Below are 27,106 nucleotides of genomic sequence, written 5' to 3' on the forward strand. Positions count from 1 at the left end.
GGTCCTGTCTGCTGCTATCAGGGAGTTTTTCTTGTAAATAAAATAATTTTGTACACATAGTATATATTATACAAATCCTGTGAGTGGTGCTCCAAAAAATAAACTTTAGATACAAAATAAATTCTTTAGTTATTTGAACATGTGATTGATTTTAAGTGCTGTTAACCTTTCTAGGATATTCAAATGTCACATTATTTGGATAGTTTCTAACAGATGCTCCAGCATTTAATTTTCCCTACAGGCTAGTCCTTTTTAAATAGTACTAAGCTTAATATGCCTACTAGACAAAATTTTGTCAGATACTGAGAGGAGTATGAAGAGTGAAGTATCTTAAAAACATTTAGGATTTGGAATTTCTAGAAATTCTCTCATTCCTGAATTCCAAAGGTAAATGCTGTGAATTGGGAAACACTGCCCTAGACCACAGAGAAGCAGGTACCCTCCAACCCAAGAGGCCCACAGGTCTCAGGTGCATCTAGATAGCTGCTCACAGAAGAAACCACCCCCTCCCCTGGCTCCCACTGTGGCTTTATTTCCAGGACAGCTAAAGGGTGGAAGCCAAAGGAGCAGTACCGAAGACATAGGGTAGGAGTTGTTAGTACAGCCCTCCGCTCAGGATTAACTGGGCACACTTCCACCTGGAACCAGGTGAATTTATGGGTGTCATCTCCCTGAAACCAACCTTCTCCCTACACCTTCACATTTTTTTCTCTGTCTAAACAATACCAAAGAGATTTATTTTGAAATAATATTGTCATATATGTGAAGGGTCCCTTCCCAACCTTGGGGAGCCAGGTGCTGTGGCAATTATTGCTGGAATTTGAAGGGTGAGAAAATGGAATCTGATTAGTGCTACTGTTTGAAACCATCAGAGCTGGGTTCTGGAACTCAGTTTCTAGAAGTGTGTGCCTATGTGTGCTGAGCAATGTTTGCAGTGTCTGCACTTAGGCATTTTAGCAGGTTCAATATCTAAGTTCATGTTTTATCTTTTACCTGCAGCCTTCAGCTGGTTGTATCCTTATGGGTCATGTACTCAGCAGATAAAAGGCCCTACATTTTCTCTCTCAATAAGGGTGGGAGCATTACTGAATGTTATAGGGAGTGGTAAGGTGGCCACAGGATGGGGTCCTGCCATCTTCCTCTAAGCTGCAGGAAGCCAACTGCAGAAGCCAGAATCAGTTCTTCTGTGTTCAGCAGCTGGCAGTTCACCACTCAGTAGAGATAATTCTCAAAGGGAACTTTTACATTGTAAACCAGACACATTAATTATAAATTTAATATAACAAAATGTTATTAAAAGCAGCAATTCAAAACCATGTATCTCTTAGAAGGTGCACAGGGTTATAAGGTGAGTTGGCAGTAATGCAGCTATTATGTGGTATGAATGAAAAGCTGGGGTATAGGGTCAGTGACCTCGTTAGGCCTTGTGCTGTCTTCCCAGTGGGAAAGGTTCTTTTGCCCTGCTCTTGAGCCTCTCCCAACCTAAGTGGGAAGGGCAGGCCTTGTTCATCCTGGCTTTCTCAGAACCTGGAAGTCAGACCTCGAGGTTGCTGTGCTGAGGCCGGCAGGAAGCCAGTTTGAATCCCAGGTCCCACACCCTTACTGGGCTGGGGCTGGCTTCTCAACTCCCCTTCCCTGGGTGCCTCAGTGGCAGCAGCTGTGGGGCTAAGAACTGGGCCCAGAACCTGCTTATCCCTGCCTGAGCCATGTAGGGGAAAGAGAGGGAAGTGGGCAGGCTATGTGCAGGGGCTGAGGTGAAGTTCCTTTGAAGGGCACTATAGGAGCTGAGGTTTAAGGCAGGGCCATCTAGCCTATCCCAGGGCTGAGTGCTCATGGTGGGGAGGAGTTTGGCATAATCTCGGGAAATCTGGCTCCTTGGGCCTGTTGCCTCATTCTTCCCATCTTCGCCTTCCAGCTGGTGACCTGCAAATCCAGCCAAGGCTGGTCCCAACCTGGTGCCCAACCCCCTCAGTCAAGGCACTTCTTCCCATTTCCAATCAAGTGAGTCAGTTTCTAATATCTCTGGAAGCAGCAAAAATGAGGGGTCCTGGCCCCCTCTCAATTTTGGTTTCCCTCCAGATGGGGCTGAATCTGAATGTCTGTTCTAAGAATTCTATTTCAAGCCCAAATGACAAACACATCCCTTTGAGGGGGCTTAATGAAACAGATAATTGAAAAATCCCGACCTAACTCCAAAAGTGACGATCAATTTTAGAGCAGGGCTGGGGAGCTGGGGGAGAGTAGGAGCCTTCTGTGCTTTGACCTCATGGGGCCAAAGCTAGTCCATATGTTGGAGGAAGTGGGCAGGAGCTGGACCTTCACATTCACCTGCAGCCTGTGCCCCTGGAAGGGACAAAGAGGAAGCCAAAAGAAGGAGCCAGGCTGCCCCGACAAGCCATGTGGCTGTGTGTGGATGCTGGGAGATGTGTGAGCCTGGTGTGTAAAGGCACACACATGAAAGCTTCTGGGCAAGAGCATGGGTGTGGTTTGGCAGTGGGTGGTGGCTCCCTTTCCACCGCTTCCCCCAGTCTCCCTGGTTTTCGTGGATGTCTCCATTCTAGGAAGGCGAGGCCCAGCTCTGTGGCAGCTAAGTGGTGTGAGGCTTGGCACAGACAAACTTCTTGGACCTTCAGAACTGAGGCCAGCAGCCTTCACACTCAGCCTTAATAAGGGGGCCCAGAGGCTGGTGCCTTCTGCTGCGGAGACCCGGTTCTTTGCTCGCTAGGTGCTGAATCCCAGCATCTCTGCCACACAGACTTTCCCAGAGTCCTCTCACACCACCCCCTTTCCAGGGGGTAGAAGTGGAAGGAAAAGGGGGCGGGGGAGAGAAGCCCCCGCTGACCTGTTCTCCTTCAGAGGTTCCCGATCTCAATGTGGTCCTAGGGAGGAGCAGCCCCCATGGGTCAGGTGTAAAGGATATCCAGTGGAGGGACAGATGTGCACATGGAGGATGTGTGAACACACACCAGAAAGCAGTGAGAGGTGAAGGGACAAAGTAATGGGGACAGAGAAAGATTTGGGCCTCAAGAGTTAGAGTCACAGAGCCGGGTGGGGGGTGGGATAGGGGTGGACACAAACTCAGGAAGAACCAATAAACAGTGTGAGGGGTGTGGAGTGTGAAGACACTAAAAAGAGCCAGTGGGACCTTAGGGAGGCCATGGACCAAGAGCAGAGCAGAGCAGAGCAGAGCTGGCACAGCAGTGGTGCAGGCTCAGCTTGGCCTGCTGGGCAGCTGGGCAAGGCCTCTCCAGGCCCTTGCCATTGTGCTGCTTCCTCCCCCACCCAACCTGGAAGAAACAGGGAAACCTGTGCCCTCGGCTGTCCCTCTGGTTTTCAGGGCTCCCTGCAGCCCCCGAGGGGTAGTCAGTAAGGGGTGGTCCCTTCCCATTCCACCAGGTACTGAACCTTGCCCTCTGGTGTGACCCTCCGAGCCAACACCTGGTACTTCTCCCCACAGGCCAACCGCCCTGCTGCGCCAAAGTAGGTGGTGATAGATGACTTGAGGTGTGACAAGGATGAGTCGTCTTCACTGATGCTCTCAAATGTGTGGCTATCGATGCCTTCGTCTGGCCGCTCGGGGCCCAAAGTCCCCTCCGCACTGCTGTCTGAGGGGCAGCGTCCACCCAGCTCAGCCGCCCGCCGCTTGGCCCGCAGCGGCATATATGCCTTGGCTGCCAGCTTCCTCTTGCGGCTGCCTACTGTCCGTCTACAGCAGGAGTGGAGAGAGGAAGATGATGGGAATGAGATGGGATGACTGTGACAAATCCCTTGCTCCCAGCAGTCTCCTGGGTACCAGGCACTGTGCCTGGCCCGGGGCATGGATTATCTCACGGGTCCTTGCAGTAACCCCATAAGAGGGAAACTGAAGCTCCAGGGGAGAAGCAGCCAGCTGGGGAGTGGCAGAGCCAGGGTTCCAACCTAGGTCTGTCCAGCTCTAAAGCCCAGGCTCTTTGGTGCCAGAACCAGAACTGCTAGAGTACAGACAACTCTTCTCTGCGCCCCCTGAGGTCATGCAGCATAGAGGCCTTGTGTATGCTGCTCGTCTGTCACCTGCACTCATGTGGAGCTAGCTGAGCCAAATAGGGATGAGGACAGGGTCAAGGACTGAAGGACAGACCTTGTACTACACAGGCAGATGTGTTAGAGAAGGGACACAAGATTAGATTCACATCCACAGATGCTTAGAAATGGAAGCCAAGACCCAAAGCACTAGTGAAAACCAAAGAAACAGGAAGAAACCAAATATAGGGCTGGGTGTAGCTCAGTGGTAGAGCACTTGCCTAGCTTGTGTGAGGTCCTGGGTTCCATCCCCAGAACCAACCAACCAACAAACAAAAAACCAGAGGCAACATTAGAAAAAGACACATGAGATACTTCTGCAGACTAAGACTTCAGGACACAGGTCTACAAGTGTTATACTTTTAATTCTACTTTTGCAAGGGCTTCACATGTCCTAAAATAAAGGAGCCTGATTCCAGAAGAAATCCTTCTGCTTTGCAGACAACCCTCCCTGTGCTGCTGACCACCGGCTCTTGCCAAGTGGGCCAGCCCTTCAACTTGGGCCCCCTGGAATTTGTCCTCCACCAGACCCTGCAGTCCACAGGATGCCATCCTCCCTCTACCAGGCTTCCCTACACATGCTCTTCCCTTAGAGGCCCTGGAACTCAGACAGCCAGAAACCAGGGTTAGGGACCCCACAGCCTGAGAAGCACGGGCCTGCAAAATTACGGCACACAGAAGCCAGGAACCCCTAATAAAAGACAACCCCAGATTGGAACCAGCCAGCCAGAGATGTCACATTGTTCTGCAGCAGGTGAAGAGCATTCCAAAGGGATGTGGCCCCAGCATCCTGGATGCCTGTCCTTATCCCACCTGAACCCCAGGGACTCGGAACTGGAGGGTCCCAGGGCCAGACTCTTAGAATTGCAGAAGGCCAGGTCCTCCAGCCGGGGGCTCAGGTATGCAAATTAAGCCCCACAAAAGTAGAAGTGGGAGGTGGCAGCCTGGGAAGAACAACGATTCTTGTGAAGCTTGAGGTCAGGGCTGACCTCTGGGAGCTCACCTGGAGTCATAGGAGAGGCTGGTAGATGCAGAACCCGAGGTGCTGGCAGCGTCCGTGGAGTCCACGTCTGAGAAAAAGGTCTGGCCTGAGCTGGCACTGAGAGAGGGGGCAAGGGTGAGCCTGCCATTGGTCCAGCCGAGCAAAGTCTTGCTGACCTGGCTCCTGGGGGCCCTGGGGGACCCTGTCTCTCCAGCTTTTCTCTGCCTCTCTGGCATGCATCCTTCATTCCCAGTGGAGGCCCATCTTTCCATTGCTGAGCTTCCCACCACCACACCTGCCAATTTCCCGCCTATCCCCCTTCAAAGTCCAGGAGGCAGGAGAGCCTTCCCTGACCACCTTCCTCTCCACTAGGCTTGTAAATAAATGTGACAGAAGCACAGATAGTGATACTTAATGAACCGTGAGGCACTTGTGCGACTTTACAGATCAGTGTTTCCATTTTCAGTATCTTGTTGAAAGAAAACATCAGGAGGTTCAAAGAGGTTAAGAAATTTAGCTGATGCCACATAGTACTGGTAAACAGGGTCTGGAGCTCAGCCTGGCTCAATCCCCAACTCTTTCCTCCATGGCTTTAGGTAAACACTGAATGACTTCTAGTGATTTTGGAAATCAGATGTCAAAAGATGTAGACCCTCCCCTTGAGTGTACCCAAGCACACACAGAAAGGTATCCAACACAGCCTGGGAGGATCTGTGTAGGCTCCTTGGAAGGAGCCAGGTCCTGGGTTTTCAGATGGGATGGGGTGGGCAGGGCAAAGGGCCTCCCAGGCAGAGGGAGCAGCATGAGTGAAGGCAAGGAGGTGTTAAACCACAGTGTGGGATAACCACAGAAATTGGTGTAAGGTGGTGGGCAGGAAGAGGTTGGGGAGCGGGGGGCACAGCAAGGCAGCCTCAGTGCCATGGGGGTGCCATGCTGAAAGCTGGTAAAGGCCCTCTAGGCAGCCCCATGCCACAGGGACCCTTTAACCTCAGAATACTTTCTGCCTTTCCCCCTTCCAGAGCCTCCTGCCTGGCTGTGCGGATGCAGGGAGCCTCCACACCTTTTCTGTCCCAGCCTCCAAAGCAGACCTTTCTGCTGGGCCCCTCACTGATACCTTTTTAAACTCTGAATTTCATCCAGCGTGAAGTCAAATATGCTAGCCAGGTGGTGGTTGGTGCTCCAGGCCGAGGTGAAGTCACTCTGTGGACACAGGAAGAAGAGACGATGGGTCAGTCAGCGGGTATCAAATCCACCTTCCTCAAGCACCTTTTGCCCCAGCTGAGGGCCACACCAGCCAGAGCTGCCAAGTGCTGGGCCTCCCTAGGGTAAGGCCTGCCACTTCCTCTTTATTCCAAGTCCTGACCAGAGAGCCAAGTCACCCTGATTCTAGTCCTGGCTTTGTCTCCAGCCAGCTGGATAATGCTGACCCCTCTGGCCTTAGTCATCTCAACTGCAAAATGGGGGCAAGAAACCCTGCCCTGTTTCCCTCTTAAAAGGTGTCAGGATGCCCAGAAAATTAAATAATGGCTATCAAAGGCACTAAGTAATGCCTGTAAACTGTAAAGTGCTGGGGAGATGAGGCATTGTTAGTATCACTGCCCACAGAGAGGGCTTCAGTGAGGGTGCCAAAGAAAAACAAATGCCCTGGAGCCCTGGTTCCAGGCTGATGTGTGACCTCAGGAAAGTTATTATTGCTCAACCCTGTCTTTGTTTCCCCACTTGACAAAGGGGACAAGGATACTACTGCCCCTGGGTTCCTGGGAGAACTTGGGGAGGCAAGGGAGAGGTACTGGAGCACCTAACTTTTCCTTGTTTTGCTAAATAGGAAATGGGACATGGGAGAGTTCCCTGGGCTTGGGGGACTTCATTTTCTGCACAGGAATCCCTAATATGGTGGCGGTCCTGCATGTGAAAGTGGAGGATGAGAAAACAAGGAACTAACACTGGGAATAGCATCTTCCAGCAAAAACTTTGATCTTTTTCTTCTATAAACTCGCCTTTTCTGCTGCTGGAATTCGTGAGGCAACAAACTGTGGAGACAGAAAAGGGAGAGGGTGGCTCAGTCAGAGCCTGAGGGCCAGAGGGGGCCCCAGAGGAAGGAGCCTCAGGAGCACAGGGGCAGGGGCCGGTAGCTGGGGTAGGGATGGACTTGAATGAGGGTGGATGGCAGCACCTTCAGAAGGAGTCTGGGGAGGAGTGCACTTGCTTTGGGGCAGGAGATGCAGGAGGGTTATCGTGGGTAGAAAAAGAAAAGGTGCCTCTCTGGGCATGTGTGTCCAGGTACCCTGCCCCCAACACCCAGGAGGGGGCTCAGCTCAGCCGAGGGCAAGGGCACGTCCACACCCAATTTCCCTTTCTCTTCCCCTTAGGGCTGGGGCCTATGATCTGGCTTTTCCTGAGAGGCAATAAGGGGGCTGCAGAAGGAGCCTGGGAGCCACTGACTAGCTCTCTCGGGGAACCTATGCTGGACTAGCTGTGGGGGCTCTTGGTTTATGCAAATGTCACCATGCTCTCAGATCCCAGGCATGGCCCATTGTCCTGGGAGCTGGGAGCAGAGAAACCAACTGGGGCTGCAGCCCTAACCCCTAGGTCCCCAAGCACTGACCCAGGCTTGCTCTTTCCTCTCTTACGCAGCTCAGAGGAGCTAGAGGAGGCGCCGTTTTCATTTGGCACCAGACCCTTGTCAGGCAGCAGCTTCCCCGGTGGGTTGGGGGGGACACGGATGCGCAGGCGGAAGATGCACTTCTTCTTCTTGATCTCTTTGCCGCAGAGGAACCTGGGCATGGGCAGGGGAGAAGACCCAGATTCAGTCCATCCTCCTGGGGAGTGTTGGTAGACATTAAACAAGGTTGTCTGCCTCTCTGGACCCAGACCTAAAATCCAGAGTGGCCCCTAGGGACTAAGTGGGTCCTAGCTGAGGATGTGGCTGGTGGCTCCTCCATACCTTTCCTCCAGTACATGTGGGGTTTCTTGCTGTTCCTCTCCCTTTTCTTCTCTGCCTCCACCAGCTGCAAGGACACCTTCAGCTCACAGAGGGACTCCCATGGTCAAGACACTGATTCCAACCCATGCTGTCATCTGAACTCCCCCAGAAGCTGGAAGCACCCCCAGGCACTTCCTTCCTTCTAACACTGGCTGCATGGCCCTGAGCTGCAGAGGCAGTTCACACCCAGGCCTGTTCTTGGGGACTCTCTACTGGGAGGCACAAGGCCTTGTACTGAGGAGTAGACTGTGCCTGGGTCCCAATCTATTGAATGTGAAGGTGAGTCCTTCTAGAGGCATCTGGAAGCTTTTGTAGAAACAGGGACTTGTCTTTTCCCCCAGCACCTAGACAGGGCCTGACAGAGCAGCAGCTGATAAATACTTGCTGATGGAACAAATGAATAGAAGGGAAGGAAGAGCATCCTAGGCTGAGGGAAGATGATGAGCAAAAGCCCTGGGTGGGGAGCAAGGGCTCAGTGGGGCTGGCACCAAGACAAAAAATCAAAGAGACAGTGGAAGATTTGCAGGCAGGGCCTGATCAAAAGAGTCCTTGAATGCTGGAACGGGGAGCCCAGGCATCCCCTGTGTGGTGAAGGATGTGGCCAGCTATGTGTGCTCAACTTAGAATGGGAAGACACTGGCTGGGGACAGGTTAGAAGGCTATGACACACATGGAATATGCTGACTTGATGCGCTGAGGGACCCAGAACCCCAGCTAGCTCAGGCAGGAGGGACCCTCAGAGAGCAGGAGCACATCCCCCTATGGAGCTGCGCCCAGTCCCAAACTGAGTAAGGCTGCTGGGTGCTCAGGAGAAACTTTGCAAAAGAAGGTCCCAGGATCCTTTGTTCCCTGAGTCATGAAGGATGGGAAGGGTATAGGTAAAGAAGGAGAGGGAGACCCAGACAGGTAGGAAGAGCCCTTAGCTTGAGATCCCACCTGCTGGGGCTGCCCACAGTACTCCCTCCCATGCTGCACGCACCGGCTTTTGTAACTGTTCAGAGCATTGAGGAGATGCGGTCCTCGATCCGTCACAGGGGTGCTGGTGAGCTGGGGGAGCAGGCCAGTGAGACAGTCAGACTCAGGCACCTGGCGTCTTAGGAGGCCCCACCCTGTCCCCTGCCTGTCCATCTCCTTCCTGATGCCTTTGAGTCCTTCAGGTGAGGACACTGATCCATGAAATCTCAGACAAGCCTTTCCCCTCTCTCAGGGGAAAATGGAGAGAAAAACTCCTGGCCTAAATCTATTAAGATCTTTAAAAGATACATACTTTGACCCAGTAATGCTCTCCCAGGGGATCTATGGTACAGATAGGACACGGGACTCAAATAAAACTCCACATACAAAAATGGTCCCAATGGCATGTTTCTAATGGTGGAGAGGAGGGAAAAAAACCACATGCCCAACAGGAAGGAAACCAGTGAACTACGGTAGAAACCAATGCTGCCATTAAAAATGTTCATGACAAAAAGAAAAACATGTTCACGAAGATTCTTCAGGAATATTGGAAAGCATTTAAATTATGACAAACTGAAAAAAGATAAATTAAAATTATATATACATACTGTATTATCCAAATCATGTAAAAATAAAAAAAAAAACAAGCATAGAAGAGAGGCTCAAAGGAAATGTACCTATGCATTATCTCTAGTTATTTCTGGGTAGTGTGATATGCGAATGTGGATTTTTTAAAAAGTACACTTCCTTATGTTTCTTGGTAACTTAAAAATTTTCTACCAGTAATAAGTATGATTTTTTTGTAAATCAGGAAAAAGTAAAAAAAAAAACAGTTTAAGGCTTTATAATATGTATATCTTATAAATTATCCAACACTATAAATGAAGATTTCATGTGAAAATTTTTTTTGCAGGGGCTGAGGATGTGGCTCAGTAGTTAAGCAGCCCTGGATTCAATCCCTGGTACAAAAAAATTTTTTTCTTTTTCTTTTTGCAAAGCATGTAGGCTACTTAAGAAAAAAATTGGGGCTAGGGTTGTGGCTCAGTGGTACAGTGCTTGCCTAGCATGCTTGAGGCACTGGGTTTGATTCTCAGCACTGCATATAAATAAATAAAATAAAGGTCCATTAACAACTAAAAAATATTTTTAAAAAAATCCTTGTCTCATCAAAGAAGAGCTTGGGGCAATCAGTAAAGAAGCAGGCTCACTTGCATGTAGTAGCAAGGATTCTGAGTGTCATTAGGGACAAAGGGGCTCATCCCCACTCCAGAAGTGGCTAGGAAGGTCCTGATCCCAGCCTTGGCTCAGGTGGCTGACCTTAGGCAGGCTGTTCTCCAGCTCTGACACTCTAAAGTCTACATTTGTTACTTCAACTAACTCATGGTTCAGAGGTGCCCAGGCCCCTGGTGACCCATTGTTCAGAACAGCATGAGCAGGGACAGGCCTACTCTACTTTTCATCTTAGCTAAGAAATCTGAAGTGGGCCGGACACCTCAGCAGAGAACCTGCTCTGGCCAGATTTGATCCAGGGCCCCAGCTTCCAGAGGCTGAGTTGGTGAGTCCCCATATGCCCACTGCCAAAATCAGAGACCAGAGGCCTGGACTCAGGATGCAAAGTAAGAGCTCAAGACCCTAGTCCTCAAGGCACAGCCCTATAGAGACATCTCTGTCTCTGCCACTCTGACAGCCCACTGCCCTGAGTACCTTGCCAAGCTGCAGGAGCTCCCAGTGGTGGTTGACAAAAGCCAGAATCTCCTCAAAGTCAAAGTACTTCTTCTTGCTCTGCACCCCAAGGTTGTAGAGGGCCAGGTGAACCACATCCACCCTGAGCAAGAGGGCAAGGGGTGGGGCCAGGTAAGGGGCGGGGCAACCCCCAGGGAGGAGATAATGGAGGAGCTGGCAGGGGTGAATTTGAACCAAGCCCCACCCTCTCACCATCGCAGGGGCAGCCTCTCGATGTACTCTGGGCCCTGGTTACACACGGAGCAGAAGAACAGGTAGAACCTGTGGATGGGTGGAAAGGGGACCTGTGGTGGGTTCACGAAGATTCTTCAGGAATATGGGAAAGCATTTGTGGTGGGTGGGGCTCTGACATCCCACCCTAGGCCAGCTCCCCCCACCTGCCTCCTCATAGTCAGACTTTCATTCCTGGGACAGGTGGCCTCTGGGGGGTTGGAGGGCTAAGGACAAGTCTGGACAGGATCAAGGAATACTCCTGTACATTCAGTCCCCTTCCCAAATACCACTGCCCTGGAGTGCCTTGAGGTTCATAAGAGAGTGACCTGAGCTATGCTGGACTGTCATGGTTACCCTCCTCCCCTAATACACACACAATGACAAATGACACAAAAAACACATAATATCTGGTTTGACATGTAGCACCTTCCATTAGCTTAGCCCTATTGCTTAGAAGGCATCCATTTCTTTTGGTGGTTTCTACAACTTCTCTGGGCAGGACTGGGGCAGGACTGGGGCAGGGACTGTGTCACCATTCCCTCCCCAGACACTTGAAGAGACTGGTGCTTAGGGAAGGTAAAGATGTGCCTGAAGTGCTCACAAATCCATGGCAATTAGGAATGCAGCACAGCATAGCTGTGTCTCCTTTACCCTGAGCGGCCTCCTGTGGATGGGTACATGTTATCATAGACCCCCCTGTATGGGCCTAGCAGGCAATCCTAAGGAGCTGCCAGTCTGAAGGCCCAGCTGGACCAAAATAGCACTAACTTACCTGTCTCCAAACATCATAGGCTCATTGAGGCATTGTGTGCAGGCCTCGTGGAACCACTGCCTGCATCGATAACACTGCAGCATCCGCAGATACCATCTGGAGAGGAAGAAGAAACACGGTCAGCCACGTTCACAATTAGGCATGAGGCTCAGCAGCTGTGCCCTCCACCCAAAGAGAAGGAAGGAAACTCCCAGATACTAAGCACTCAGGCTGTGCCTGGAGGTTCTGGGAGCCAGGCGTATGCCACTTCGTTGGACCTTACCATCTGGCCGAGATGAACATGCCCCCATATTACAGATGAGTTAGAGGATAAATGGCTTGCTCAAGGTCACTCAGAACATGGAAGATGGTGACTCAAATCCTGGTTTCCTCAATTTCAAAGCCTGTTTTTTTCCTGCCATTCCATATCAGAGCCCCCACCTCTGGCCTGTGTTTGTTCCCCAAACATCACAGACATCCTGAGAAATTCATGGAAGAATAATGGTTCCTGTAAAGCTACATGGGGGCAGGCCTATACCTATTGTTTCTCACCTGGTACTGTAACTACTGCATTAGGGCTATTCAACAATTAGTATCTGATTGTGAATGAAGGCCAAAAAGATATTCCCTTAACAGCCAACATTCTGCACTTTGTCAGGTGTGGTCCAGGATAACCTGCAGGTTCCTTGGTCCACTTCAGACCTTTGCAATCTTTGGGGAAGCCTCCAGGAGATGCATCCTTAGCAATCACCCATTAAACACTGAAACACACTGCCTTAAGGCCATAAAGGTTTCTGTAAACATTTCTCAATCTTCTATTGTTAGGCTGCTCAACAACCCAGGATCTATAGGTAATTAAGGTAACTAAGCCATTTAGAGAGTTTTAAAGTAGTTCAAATGATTTGCCTAAGTTCCCAAATGGGCTCTAACCACAGTCTTCAGACCTCTAGTTCTTGTATCAGATGGAGTATGAGATTAAGGACATCAGGGGGCCCTGCAGACTGTTTCCGGAGGCAGAAACCCAACCTCTTAAGTCTGAGGTTCCTTTCACAATGCCTGGGGCAGTCAGTGCAAAGGAGCAGGATCAACTAACCATGGCTATAAGGGGAACCAGGAAGAGTCAATCAGACACTGGCACAGTAAGACAAGAATGCCCTCTGCACCATCCCCAGCATCAGGCCAGCTCTGCTTGCACTTCTCTAGGGAAAAGAATATTTGTATCTCACTTGTTTCATTGGCTCTGACGATGAATAGGTAATCATAATTTCCATGCAGTAATGGCACCATCACCAGTACCTCACTTTTTTTTTAATATTTATTTTTTAATTGGACCCAATATCTTTATTTTTATGTGGTGCTGAGGATCAAACCCAGGGCCTCACACATGCTAGGCGAGCACTCTACCCCTGAGCCACAACTTCAGCCCACCTCACGTTTTTTAAATGCTTGCCAAGTACCAAGACCTGTATATGCCTTTACGGGAATTATCTAATTAACATCGTGCACAACTTCCACATGGTGAAAACAGTAAGCAAACTGATGCCTGGGGGTTGCACAGGGACAGAGCCTGGATTTGGACGTCCGGGGAGGATCTTGAACGAGTATCAGGCCTAGGGTCTTAGTTATTCTTCTATACTTCCTCCTTTCCTCCAGGTTCCAAGCGAACACCCCTGTCACCCCCGTCCCGGATCCCCCAACTGCCGGAAAGTGTCAGACGCCACCTAGAGGCCCAATCTTCAGGTTCTCATCTTGAAGTCCTGCCCCCTTGCACCCCACTCCGAAACCTTACCTTCAGGGGCTCCTGGAGGCCCCTTGGCGACTCTCCTGACTCACCCCTGTCGCAGAATGCACCCCGACCTATCCTGCCTCCCTGGGGACCCCTCTCCCACCTCCCACACAGCGCGGCTCACACTCCGGGCTTGCCCCCGCGGCCCCGCCCCCGCGGCTGACACATCGGGCCCGCCTCCCGAAGCCCCGCCCCCTGAGGCCCCGCTCCCGAGGCTGACACATCGGGCCCGCCTCCCGAATTCCCGCCCCCTGAGGCCCCGCGCTCGAGACTGACACATCGGGCCCACCTCCCGAAGCCCCGCCCCCTGAGGCCCCGCGCCCGAGGCTGACACATCGGGCCCGCCTCCCGGGGCCCCGACCCACCGAGGCTGACACTTCGGCCCCGCCTCCCGCGGCCCCGCCCCCGGAGGCCCCGCCTCCGAGGCTGACACTTCGGACCCGCCTCCCGAAGCCCCGCCCCCTGAGGCCCCGGCCCGAGGCTGACACTTCGGGCCCGCAGCCCCGCCTCTCGAGGCTCACACTCCCAGCCCTCCCCGTCAGGCCCCAGCCGGCAGTCAGTCTCCCCGGCGGCCCTGTCCCGGTGGCCTTACTCTCCGGGCCCGCCGCAGTAGCAGTAGCATTGCTGCTGATTGGTGCGGTGTGGCGAGTCCCACTCGAGCTCCTCTGGTTGGTAGGACAGCACCATCTTCACTGCCTGCAACGTCCTGGCGATGGCGCCCTTCTTCAACGCGCCACCTTTCTGGGGGAAGACGAGGGCCCCAATCACCTGCTGTACTGGTTGGGCCACACGTGTCATTACACTATCAAGGAAAATACTGCCCAGGGTTTGGGGGAACCCACAGAAGTTCCAAGGCAGGAAGGCAAGGAACTTTCCTTCACCAATCCTCAAGCCATCTCTATCCCAGAAGGATCTTCATTAATAATATTAAAGGCAATAAGCACAATACAGGTCATAATGACCTATATGTATTAGCATAAGCATTTACAGGGATTTTCTCTTTTAATAGCAAAGCACCATCTATCAGGGGCCTGCTACTCCTAACACCAAACCGTGTCTATTTTACAATTGGGGAAACTGAGGCTCAGTAAGGATCTGGAATTTGATCAAGGACATACAGCTCCTAAGTGGCAGAGATACCATCTCTCTCTGAAGCCCAAGTAGGGTCCTTCTGCTTGGAGCTCAGAGTCTGGTATGGGGAGTCCGGCCTGGGCCCAGGGGTCCTCTGGGCTGCTGGACTGGAGGAGGGAGAGGCAGGGTCTGACAAAGACAAAGGCTCACCCGCACAGCCAGAGCAAAGATGCAGCGTCGACAGAACCAGGGTGTGAGCAGGGGCCTGTCAGCACTGCCTGCTATGGGAATGTGGCACTGCTGGTGGTAACCTATGACAGAGGAGGGGGTAGTGAGTACCCAGGACGAAGCAGTGGCTCAAGGCCAGGAAGCTCAAAGGCAGCAAGGCTGAGAAGGTGGCGGAGAGCCCTGGGAGCTCTGCCTGCCAGCTGCTAGGGGGCTGGCTGGTGATGCCCACCCAGGCAGCCAAGTTGGCATCCAGGCTGGGGACGAAAAGAAAGCACTGGCCAGAGGGGGAGGCACCAAGGCCTGGCTTCAGCACCTGTACCGGTTCTTTCCCACTCTTCTTCGCTACCTAGGTGGGTACCAAACTGCATGTTCCATTGTATTTTCTCAACTTCCCCAAGGTCACCTCCCTGGGCCCTCATTCACAGAGACTGGCCCCCTTTCATCCTGGAGCTCAAGAGAAACAGGGAGCCACCAGGGGTCCCAGCAGTGGGGAATAGTGTCCATCAGGCCAATGCAGGGGTAGACTCACAGGATGGGGGCTTTGTAATGCCTGCTCACCCCACTCACCCAGGCCACACTTTCCACAGATGAGGATCTCATTCAGGGGTCCTGAGGTCTTCCCCAGGCAGATGTTACACTTGGGCTCCTCCCCTGGAACACCGGCTGAAAAAGAGGGCCTTCCAGGTCACAACTGGCTCACAGCAATTAGAAGAGTTAAAATCAGAGTCCAGGTCCTGGGCTCCTGGTGCACACTGGACCTAGCACCAGGCCTCCAAGCCACCCCACCGCATCTGTCCAATGAGGTATTACCAATACCCCATTCTAAAGATGGGGAAACTGAGTAAGTTTCTTGCTAAACTAATAAAAAGTGGGATTCAAATCGATGGCTATTCAACAAATCTTTTGTTCTTTTGACCATAGCATGCTCTCTTCTAATTCAACTTGTTTGGTTGACATTTTTATGCTAAATAACATTTAAAAAAATTATTATGGGATAATAACACTATAACTCCATGTTCTCATAAATAATCATGAACTCAAAGCTAATCTTATTTTGACTAGGTTCCCACCCACTTCTCCCTCTTGTCATTATTTTGAATTGAGATCCAGATACCAAATCATTTTTGCATAAATACTTCAGTTGTATCTCTGAAATATCAGGATTTCTTTTCTTTTCTTTTCTTTTTTTAAAGTGTCACTACTGGGTTGGGACGTAGCTCTGGGGTAGAGTGTTCGCCTAGCATGCATAAAGTCCTGGGTTTGCCTAGCATGCATAAGGTCCTTCCCAGCATAAACAAAACAAAACAAAACAAAAAAATCACCACAGAGCCTTAATATCAACAAATTCAGTTAGTGTTCATATTCCCAACTGTCTCTCAATTAAAATGTTGTCATGATTCTCAGGGCTGGGGTTGTGGCTTAGTGGTAGAGTGCTTGCCTACCATATATGAGGTCCTGGGTCCAATCCTCAGCACCACATATAAATAAATAAAATAAAGGTATTCTGTCCTCCTACAACTAAAATGTTTTTTAAAAAATGTTGTCATGATTCTCAATTTGTTTTTTGCTTTTGAATCAAGATCCAAAAAAGTCTACACATGGTGACCAGTTAATAGGATTTTAGAATTGTTTCTCATCTATTGATTCCCTCTCCATTGTTTTCTTTACATTTTAACAACTGAAATGCTTGAACGGATACATTAAATACATATTGATGTGTGTTTCTGTCTCATTTCTCCAATCATCTGAGGGTTTGGTGTTTTGTTTTGTTTTCTTTTTGTACCAGGATTGAACCCGGGGCATTTTACTACTGAGCCACATTCCCAGACCTTTTATTTTTTATTTTGAGACAGGGTCTCACTAGGTCACAGCCTCACTAAGTTGTTGAGGCTTTGAAACTGAGATCCTCCTGCCTCAGTCTCCTGAGCTGATGGGATTATAGGCACGTGCCACCACCCAGTGTCATTTTTTTTTGTTATAGTAGAAATGGTGTCATTTCATTTTGATATCCCCAGGACCTCATATGGGATACATACAGGTGTTTAAGACATGCTTGTTGAATAAATGGTCAAGCAGGGACCTGTTTCTTCCTGAATATGCCCCAGGAGTGTGGTACCTACAGTGAGTCTCAGTAAGTCCTCACTGGCTTAATGAAGCAATGAGATGGGTCATAGCTTAGCGTGTCCAGCAACACCAGGGGGGACACCATTCTGCCTGGGAGGAACAGTCTTCCTGCTGGGGAGACAAGCTGTTCTAGGAGAGCACGATGGTACCTCCATGGTGTCCGGCACACAGTAAGCCTTCTATGCAAGCTCTGCTAAAACTAACCATCTTCTCTAGCTGGCTCCTTACACTTTCAGTAAAAGGGTAATAGGAGAGGAGATCTTCTTGGCTTTGGATCTTTATATAGTAATTCTAGGGTAAGAGGGGCTGGGAAAAGGTATCAGTCTGTCTTGGCCACAATTTCTCACAGAAAGGGGCTATTTAAATCGTCTTTTATAGTGTTACTATAAATTCTTTGTTACTGTATATTCTTTGAAACTGCTTCCCTGTGACTCAATAGCTTTTTACATGGCTATCTCACTTAATCTTCCTGACCACCCTATGAAGCCAAGACTTCACTCTCCTTCTTTCAGATGAAGAAAACCAGACTTAACAACCCAAGGCTATGCATCTAGTAATGGCAGAATTAGAACTTGGTTCAAAGTCCATATGACCAAAAAACCTCCTTTGCCCCCCATTCTCCTTTTAAGCATAAATAGCAAATAGATTTCTTCTCTTGCGACAACTCTGATGGGTGGTAGCTGATGGGAGTTCCATGTTAAAAATCTATAAGCAGCTGGGCATGGTAGCCCACGCCTGTAATCCCAGCATCTCAGGAGCAGGAAGATCAAGAGTTCAAAGCCAGCCTCAGCAAAAGCGAGGCGCTAAACAACTCAGTGAGAGCCTGTCTCTAAATAAAATACAAAATAGGGCTGGGGAGGTGACTCAGTGGTTAAGCGTCCCCGGGTTCAATCACCAGTACTGCCCCCTCCCCCAAATCTGAGTGTTGTGACTGACCACTGACATGGGTCATGTGGAAGGGAGAATGGCAGCAGAATGCCTCATCTGCCATCTCCATAAGACACTGTCAGCTCTCTGCAGTCAGGGATGGAAGGAGGCCCAGCTCCACCCAGGCATGTCCATCTTCACACTGACTGGCCCATCTCTGCACTCTTCAGGGTTCCTGACTCCTCGCCCCAGGGCTAGAGCTGCCTCCACTAGTTTTCTTCACATGCTGATTTGGGGCACTGATTAAACCTACAGGTGACAATTCTGATTGCTTGGCCTCCTCCTCATTCCTAGTCCACTAGACCCAGAGCTTTAGAAGCAGGAGATAAAGTACAAGGACACAAACACATGCCTGAGATCTAGTCTCAGCCTGCGTGGTACCTCCGTGAGCCACTTCCCCATCTGCCTTGTCTCCCTTATAAATATGAGCACTCAAGGGGAGGACACAGATGTCATACAACTGGTAATCTGATCATCACCTCAGGTGGGCTTGGGGGTTCATGAACCAGGGCAGATGCCAGGAAAAAGAGATGGAAGGACTGAAGGTGTTGGAGGAGGGAGAACAGGGGAGGGGAGGGTACCCCAAATCTTAGGAATACTCACCATGTTGTATGTCCTTCCACAGGACCCAGTACTTGGAATTATCTTCGAAAGTCACAAGGCAGCTTTGCTTAGAACTGCTGACCTGAGGCACGAGGGGAGCAATGTGAGAAAGAGCTGGGGGGCAGCCAGACCACGGCCCAGTCGTCCTCCCACTTCTGTCTCCTTGGGCTTCAGAAAGCAGAGCTAGGCTAGTAGAGGAGCGAGAGTGGCAACTCCTGGAGGCCCTGGAACTGGACAGTCAGGGACAGGGGGACAACTTGGTAGGAACACTGAGGGCAGAACAGGCCAGCGGTCACCCCTGCTCCTCTCCAGCCTTGTTCAGTGTGCTCTGCAGGCGCTCAGAGCACTTTTCTAAAGTTCTGGCTGATGTTTGTTCCAAGGAAGGTACCTGCAAACTCAGGCTCTGGCTCTTTCTCTTTTCAGCTTCTGGGCATGGGGGACAAGAAGGGAACTTGCCAGCAATTCCTGTTCCTCCATCACTGGTCTGAAAGTCAGGCCAGAGGACCAGCAAAGACGCCAAGCCTGAGAATAGGGACCAGAGAGGAGATGCCTACCCTCTTGATCTTCCCGAGGTAATACAGTCCATCTGTCCAACGGCACAGCACGTACTGGCCCTCTGTCAGCTTGGACATCAGGTCTTTGAAGTTGTTCTTGGCCTTAGCCAGGGCCCCCTTGTTGGGGAGGTGGCTGGTGGCACCATAGGAATCCCGAGTCCCTGGATCCAGAGCCCGATTTTCCATCAGCTTCTGCTGACACTGGGGAACAGAGAGAACTGGGTTTTACTTCTTGCTTCCCTGCTCCCCAAACCCCATCAGGGGAAGGAAGAGTCTGGTATGGGGAGTCTTTAAGTGTCAGACATGTTTATGATCTCACTGAATCCTCATGACGAAGCTACGGTGGGAGACATTATTACTCCCATTTTGCAGTTAGGGAACTGAATTGTGACAAGAAGTGGGTGATGGCCAGAGGCAGAACTCTGGTTTATAATCAGGTGAGCTGATTCTAAGTCCTGTTCACTTGCCTATACCATGCTGTTTTAAAAGAAAATGAGTCTCTCAATTAACACAGAGCAAAGCCCCAATGAGCCTGACCTGCACTCTCTGACCTAGGAGGCAAGGCATTTATTATCCCTTAAGCAAAAGTACTCCATGTTCTCCAGGTCCAGGACCTTCTCCAAGAGAGCACCTGGGAAGTTTTCACACACACCCCTCCCAAGTCTACCTTGAGATCCATCCAGAGAAAACAACTAGGAAGGAAAACTCATGGGTCGCTTGTGACTTGGCCATCTATGTCTCTTATAATCTGCTTTTCTGTTCTCAATTATGGACTGATTTAATGGAAACCAATTCTGTGAGATTTAAACCTGCCAGTGCTTTTACCCTGTTGTACCTTCGCTCCAAGAGTTAAGTCACCCCCATGTCAGCCTATCACCATGCTGTTACCCTTTGCCTTCTTTCTGTCTGCTAATGGTGCTACCATGACCCCCCCCCCCAGAAGCCCCAGGCAACTCAGACATAAACCAAGGAACTGTCACAGGTCATGGTCTACTTTGGGCACAATGAATTCTAGCATCTATGCTCTCTTTTCCATCCTTCTGTCCTGGTCTGAGTTCAAGCCTGGTCTTTTCTTGAGCCGTTCATCACCCTTTGGATACCTGTTACCTGAGCCTGGGGCTCACCTATGCTAGGCACACAGGATGGGCAATGGCACCACCAAGAGTCCCCACTCCTGCTTTCCTGCCTCTCCACTAGACTTTTCCAGAAAACTTGTGACTCCCTAATGCCTTCACTGGTGTTCAGTGCCCCCTCCTCCCCTCTCCAGCCTCCCCTGGCTCCATGCCCCTCCATACACTCCCCACCACAGCCACACACAGCCTTGCCTGTTCCCTGTACCTCCTACTCTGGTCCCCTCCCCCTGCGACTGCTAGGCAGCTGGTGTCGGGACTCTCTGCTGACAAGGATGAGTCCGGTGCCAGTTTCCGTGTGCGTGTGTATGTACTCCGGTGAGACTGGTACCATAATGTCGTTGCAGTGTGCACGTAAGTGTGTGAAAGTAAATACATATGTGTGATGTGAGGAGCCCTGGGACAGCAAGGGCACTGCAGGGGTCTTGGCTTTCCAGAGGTGGGTGGCCACGTCCCCATTCACAGCGCCTGTTCCTCTTTTTTTTTCAGGGCCGAGGGTGCCATCGGAACCCCTGCCTTCTCCCTGCCACCTGGCTCCCCGGGCGCTGCGAGGTCCCCGCCCGCTTGGCTTGTGGCCGGCCAGGGCCAGGCCGCAGCAGGTTCACAAACTGACACTTCCTCCCCGCTGCGCCTTTGGGAGCTGGCCCGGTGGCCGCGCCCCCCTCCCGACCCGGCGGGGGCCCCCGGGTGGCGGCCCCCACCCCCGCCTCCATCCTCCCGGAGTGGGCCCCCGCGGTCTGTGATTGGCTGATTCAAACCCATCTGCAAAGAAATGCCTGTTTGCGGGTTCCCGTCGGCGTCCAGTTCAAATCCGCGGCACCCGGAGCGCGGGGCCGGGCGGGGGCAGGAAGCGAGGATGATTCATGCGCCGGGGCCTCTCCCAGGGCGGCCGTTGGCTTTTTTAAAAGGGTGTTCAGGAGGGGAAACTTGCAGAAGTGCCCCCTTCGGGCGCGAGAGCTCCGCTCCTCCTTGGCTCCGACGCCAAACCTCCCCCGTCCCCACCCGCCGCAACCTGACTTCGGACGTGAGCAAAATCCCAAATGCCCTGTCGGTCCTCCCTCCACCCTCACTAACAGGAAAGGAGAAGTTTGGGGACAAGGAACAGCGACCTGTCACCCATGCCCCCCACGGCTCGGAGACCTGGATGGGCTCCCCGCTGCCCTGCGAGCTCCACTCCCTCCCAATCCCATCCCCCAGTTGCGCGGCTCCGCGGGACTCCAACCCCCTGAGGGCGTTCGACCCGCCAAAGTTCAGAGAGGTTTCGGAAAGAGGGACGTGGGCAGGGAGAGGAGCGAGTCGCGGGGAGTCCCCGGCCGGGGCCGGCTGCCCGCAGCGCGGAACTTACCGCGAGGCTGCGTGTCCGCCGGTCCCACTTGGAGTCTGGCCACCAGGCGCATCGGCGGCGGAGGCGGCTGCGCTCGGCCCGCGGCTGCCTGGCCGAGTGTCCGCCCGTGGGGCCGGGGTCGGGGTCTCGGCGGGGGCGGGGCGGGGCGGGGGCGCCGCGGGGAGGAGGGGAGGCGGGGGAGGGAGGGGCCGGGGCGCTCAGGAAGGGGCCCCCCGGGCGCGGGGCGCCATCTTTTTCGCGTTTTCCCGCGAATTATTGACGTCCCGCTTATGTAATTAGCAGCGGCCGCGCGGGCCTCGCCATTGGAGCCCGCGGCCGCGGGGCCCCGCAGCGCCGCCCGCCCCCGCCCTCGCCCCCGCCCCCGGGCCACCGCCCGCGCGGGCGCAGACGCTCAGAGCCCGCGCCGGACTCGGTCCCACGGCGGAGGCGGGTCACCCGCCGCACACCCCAGGAGCCGCGCGGGGCGCAGCCGGCTCCCAGTGCAGGAAACACCGCTCCGGGCTCAGAGCCGGCGTGCAGCTTAGGAGACACGGGGCAGGCATCGCCGACGCCGGGTGGAGCTCAGCCCCAGAACAACCCGAACGGGTCGCCCAGCACCTTGCACTTTACAGCCCAGAGATTCGCCCAGACAGACCCGCAGCAGTGCACAGCCCAGCCAGCTCACCGTTTACACGACACACACAGTGAAGCGGATTACTGTACACTCGGTGTAGACACAGACACACACAGGAGAGGTGCAGGGCCCAGCCCAGACCCAGAAGAACGTGCACGCGAGGCAAGCCTAGCAGGCACCCAGCCTCAGCACAGTGAGAAGGCAGACACAGCAAACTGCGCACACACGTGCACAGACACGATCACAGATACAATGGCACATGCCGCATACACAAATAGGACCTATAATAAAATGACACACAATGAAAGACAACACAGTCTCGGGACAGCAGATTGAGGCAATGGGCAAAGCTGCAACAGATAAGGACCCAGTCCTCTGGGGAAAAGGCAGACATGTCCCCAACCAGACTCACTCTTAGGGGCAGGACTGGAAAGAACCCTGGGCAACAAATCCTCACCTGCATCCCCGCCATTAGCTCCCTTTGCCCATCTCACCTGCTGCCATCACATTCTGCAGACACCATCAGGAGGCTGGGGGAGTGTGCGCCTTCATGGGTGTGGCCGGTGGACAGCACCTTCCCCGAAGAGCCCCTTCCCTGCTCATGTTCACTCTTGTCCTTTCGCCTCCGCCCCCCACCCACTTCTTCATCCTGAGTCCTCTCGGGCACTCGCTCACTTTTTCCACTCCGGGGGCTTGCTGCCCTTCTATCTTACTACCCCATTCTGGCTCCTTGGGCCAACACAGAACCTGCCTCCCTTCTGCTGAAGCCTGGGTCTCCCGTCCTGGAGAGTAAGTCTGCAAGTCCCAAAGGGGTCCGTAGGAGTGTGCTTGTTACCCACATTCTACAGAGAGAACATGTGTCCAACTGGGGCAGGACTGAAGATTCAAGTAGGACACTTCCATCAGCTTCTAAATTGGCCAGGTCTGCCTTTAGGATTCTGAGGTTCATAGAACAGCTCCGCCTATACTGGCTGTGGAGCCCTGATTGTTCCTTCAACTGGTAAACCTGTTTTCAGAGTTGTTGGGAAAGTTAGTTTATGCATGCAGAGCTGGGGGCACCTAGGGGTGTACAGAAGGTGAACATTGTACTTTCTCAAGAATTCTGTACTCACTGATGCTCCCTGTGTGGAGCTAGAACTAGGGGCTGGGGGCTTACGAGGGAACAGCAGACAAGAGGCCCACAGTCTCATGAATGAGTGAACAAGCAGGTGGCATCAACACATGTATATAATTAAAAGGGATGTGTGCAGTGACCCGAACATGAAACTGGGGGAGTCTCAGCTCTGAGCGCGCCTCTGCTTCTGAGCCAGTATAAGGTCTTGGGCGACTTATTCCTTGTTGACACCGGTTCCTTATCTGTTCTAAGGTGGTAACAATACTACCTCATCTCCGAGGGCCATTGTCTAGATAAAAGTTAAAATAGAATAATGAAGGAGCAGGTGCTTTGGTAAACTACAAAGCTGTCTGTAAAATGAGAAGTTGTTACAACTACAAGACAGGAAATTACAATGCCACAAGAAAGGTAGATTGTCATTTGTGGTCGTTTAGAGGTTATTTTATGGAGGTGACATTTAGAAGATAGGATGTAGAAATAGGGAGGTGGTTATTCCAGGTGGAGGAAGTTTAATGAGCTGACAAAATGTCCAACTTTTTTTAAAAAAAATGGGTGAAGGGCATCAACAGGTAATTCACAAAAGAGGAAGTCTCAATGGCCTGAGTAGCCAAAAATATGAAAAGATGTTCAACCTCATTGGTCTTGTAAGAGATGCAAATGAAAAGAACCATGTTACACCACTTCACATCCATCAGACTGGAAAAGAGTAAAGTTTGTCAATTTGGGGGCATGGGGGTGGATGTGGGACGTCTGGACCCTCATACTCCTGTGGTGGAGATGTAATTGGCACAATGACTTTAGACAACATTTTGGCAACATCTAAAAAAGTTGAAGATGCTCACATCTACAACAGAATGGCTTCACTCAGCATATAACAGTACAAATTTAGAAACTGAGTGTCTTATCAGTGGCAGTCCAGATGAATAAATTCATACAATAGAATTGTATACTGGGAACAAAACTAAGGCTCCTGGTATATTGTTTAATCAAGGTTACAAACCTTAACATAGATACACTTAGGGGAAAAGGAACATTGAGTTGTAGTCGGTACAGTGTGATTCATAAAAGTCTTTTTAAACATGTGCAACTATGTTGCCTATGTTTTATGATACAGTCAGGTAGCATGTAGAAGTACTGAAACTTGCAAGGGAAATGAAAGACACAAAGTTAAGAAGGGAGGAATAGGAATGAGATGAGGAAGAAGCACATAGAGAATCTAATGTTATCTGTAATGTTTTATTCCTTAGGAGAGAGAAAAAGAGAGGTCTGAAGTAAATAGAGCAGAGTGTCAAGATTTGACCCAGTTGTGTGGCTGGTCCGTAGTTGTTCCCCCTGACCCTTTTCCTTCCCAACTCTCCAACTTTTCATCTATTTTCTGTGTGTTTGAACTGTTTGGTCTTCTTAAAGTTGAGAGAAGCTGGGAGACAATGACAGTGTGGTGCAGAGGATGTTTTGGATACAAGGGTCACAATGTCCTCTCATGTCTGGCATTGGTGACCCTCCTGAGTCTTGTCACAATTCTCAGAGTGCTGGGAGCCAATTCTCAGAGTGCTGGAGTGATTTCCCAGGGTCACACTCAACAGCGTATCAGGGCACCCCGTTGACCTCTCCTCAGCTGTATCTCAAAACCTAGCTGTCAAAGGAGACCACACAAAGGCCAGGGAACCCCATGGACGGTCTCCCTGTAGTCCACTCTATCAGCTTTACTGAAGTATGGTTCACACATGATAAATTCACCTATTTAAGCAGTACAGCCACTAACTTATTCTGAAAGAACATAATGTTGTTTTGGAAGCATTGGTTCAAGCATCTGAGTGTCTATGAAAATGCGCTACCAAGCAAGAACACGCTTTGCACAAACATGAAAAATTTATTATTGAGTACAGTCTTTGGAAATACTACAGCACAGGTGACAGTTAGAAGGGTCTGCGTTTCATTGCCTGAACTTGGGTTCAGTTTACAATGTCCTTGGCATGCAGGTGCTGAGAGTTTTTCCAATTATATTAGAAAGCCTGATCGTCAACACTGTTTAAAAAAGTGGGCAGGGCCTGGGGATGTGGCTCAAGTGGTAGCATGCTCGCCTAGCATGTGTGAGGCACTGGGTTTGATTCTCGGCATCACATGGAAATAAAATAAAGATATTGTTCCACCTAAAACTAAAAAATAAATATATTTTTTTAAAAAGTGGGCTGATGGGGTCACACTGTGACCTACTGAAGTGCCTGTGGCTCTGGTGATAGTGGTCAAACCATAAACACCTGTACCTGTGGCTTTTGGGGGAAATGAGACAAGTGTCTATACTGGGTGGGAGCCCGAGAGGTTTAGTAGAGAACCTTCACCAGGGGCCAGGACATCCTCTTGGTCACCCCACTGCCTTGCGGTGAAACCAGGTCCCTTCCCTTCTCCGAATTTCAGTCTCTCCACCTGTTCAAAAAGAAAAGTGGTCCTTTATTCATACTCTCTACATTCAGTAGCTATTTAGGGAACTGTCCTGCGGGCAGGCACTCTGCTGGGAGCTGGGGTGTGCCACGAGGCTGCAGAAGAACCAGCTCCCCAACACCAGAGCCTCCTGGTCCGGAGCTGGTGTGTGGGGTTGGGGACAGACACATCAATAGGTCACTGTTAAGAGATGGGATCAGACAAGGAGTGTCACCTCTGAGCACATCCCAAGGACCTCTAAGGTGGCCCCGATGACAAAATTATTTGATCCTGTGAACTTAGTTCAAGGTTTCTGGGTAACCTTCAATAAGACACTATGAAGTTTAGGACAAATGAGTTCCTGACCAATCTTCATGAAGAGTCTTACCTCAAGATTTGACCAGCCAAAACATTGCATTGTAAATTTGTGTCTTGATTTTATGAATTAGGTCGACCTAGAGATTCAATCAGAGCTTTTAGTTGGTATAACAGAAACAGATGATAGATAGATTTCTAACCTAGGATATTGGGTAATTCGTTCATGTTCTTTTATAGCAGATGCTTCCAGAGAGGGTTGAAAATATCTTTCAAGTTGTCCCCACATTAAAATACAGAGGAGCCATTTTATTAGTGAACCCCAATATTTTACAAGGCATCTTTTCTGGATGAGCAGTCCATGAATCAAACAAGTTGTGGTGGCCGAGCTCCCAGCCCCAAGGTGGACATAAAGCAGGCAGGGTTCATGCAGGAGAACGGGCCCCAGAGAAGGAGGCAAGGTATATGTGCAACTGGTCAAGAAATAATTGGGGGAGAACAAACAAGAGTGGGCACAACATGGTCTTTCAAAGGATTCAGCTGGTAATGAACTTGGACCCTAAGTGTTCAAAAGCCAGTGCTCACCCCATCGTCCTCTCTGGCCCCCACGTGCCATTACTGATGATTATGGTGATCCCTGGTGTGGACATCCCCAGCAAACCACATGCCAGGCACCGCCCTGGGTCCCACATGTGCTGTTATGATCCCGTTTTACGGATGAGGAAATGGATAAATGTGGCAGAACTGAGCCAGAACCCAGTGGTCTCACTCCCTAGCCTCTAGCCACCACATCTCTGTGGCCCTGTGAACACTGTTTGGTCTTAAAGGTCCTTTAAACATCTAGACGGCATGCGGTGACACTTCGTTTTACAATCATACTTTGGATCTGAATAGCTTTTTCCTTTCCCATCCTGCCCCCACCGCAATTTTGCAGACTGAGCGAGGCAGGGGATATGACCCCCTAACCTTGTAGATGAGGAAATCAAGGCCTAAGGGGGCTAAGGGATGTGCCAAGGTCACACAGCTGGGAAGTGTTAAGACACCAGACTCGGGTCAGTGGTCACCTGAAGAGGACCTTCCAAGGGTCACCCAAATCTTTGTTTTCAGATGGGGAGCTGGTGTCTAGAGGACAGACAGAAGAGGCTTCTTCAAGGTCAAGCAGGAAATCAGAGGATGAGACAAAATTTGGTCAC

General features: G+C 51.1%; 2 protein-coding genes across 20 annotated transcripts in view; one reads left to right on the forward strand and one right to left on the reverse strand.

Moving 5' to 3' along the window:
- Positions 1-20,899, forward strand: part of LOC101959125 (protein CutA homolog) — a 44,567-nt gene extending 23,668 nt beyond the window's left edge. For 3 of the 14 annotated variants that reach the window (XR_013438272.1, XR_013438274.1, XR_013438264.1), the window contains exons 6-9: positions 8,050-8,303; positions 9,892-9,940; positions 10,922-10,975; positions 11,726-12,474. Coding sequence is in view for 1 of the 14 variants with exons in the window: in XM_078048100.1 (XP_077904226.1) it covers positions 8,050-8,170 (121 nt within the window). In the remaining 13 variants the exon portion in view is untranslated. Of the gene's footprint in view, positions 1-3,457; positions 9,655-9,891; positions 9,941-10,443; positions 10,534-10,921; positions 10,976-11,725; positions 12,475-13,338; positions 15,121-15,357; positions 15,655-18,847; positions 20,463-20,597 lie in introns of those variants that run through there. The other 11 variants (XR_013438273.1, XR_005734074.2, XR_001229645.4 and 8 more) reach the window with 9 other exon arrangements.
- Positions 1,259-21,801, reverse strand: Phf19 (PHD finger protein 19). Of its 6 annotated transcripts, XM_078048084.1 has the most exons (15): positions 21,454-21,794; positions 18,979-19,179; positions 18,425-18,506; positions 15,338-15,433; positions 14,753-14,853; positions 14,064-14,212; positions 11,707-11,802; positions 10,914-10,982; positions 10,683-10,803; positions 9,004-9,071; positions 7,647-7,817; positions 6,984-7,071; positions 6,156-6,241; positions 5,063-5,158; positions 1,259-3,706 (listed from the first exon to the last, which is right to left on the reverse strand). In XM_078048084.1, exons 2-15 carry the CDS (start codon positions 19,162-19,164, stop codon positions 3,364-3,366), a joined length of 1,752 nt encoding a protein of 583 aa, XP_077904210.1. In that variant the 5' UTR covers positions 19,165-19,179; positions 21,454-21,794; the 3' UTR covers positions 1,259-3,363. The 6 variants fall into 6 exon arrangements, 5 of the variants coding, with proteins under 5 accessions (XP_077904210.1, XP_013212144.1, XP_077904211.1 ...); XR_013438262.1 differs by lacking the exon at positions 6,984-7,071 and having other exon boundaries at positions 3,665-3,706; positions 21,454-21,796; XM_078048085.1 differs by lacking the exons at positions 1,259-3,706; positions 6,984-7,071 and having other exon boundaries at positions 4,406-5,158; positions 21,454-21,796.
- Between the last annotated feature and the right edge of the window lie 5,305 nt (positions 21,802-27,106).

Source organism: Ictidomys tridecemlineatus, chromosome 4 (assembly GCF_052094955.1).
Source record: "Ictidomys tridecemlineatus isolate mIctTri1 chromosome 4, mIctTri1.hap1, whole genome shotgun sequence".
NCBI lineage: Eukaryota > Metazoa > Chordata > Mammalia > Rodentia > Sciuridae > Ictidomys > Ictidomys tridecemlineatus.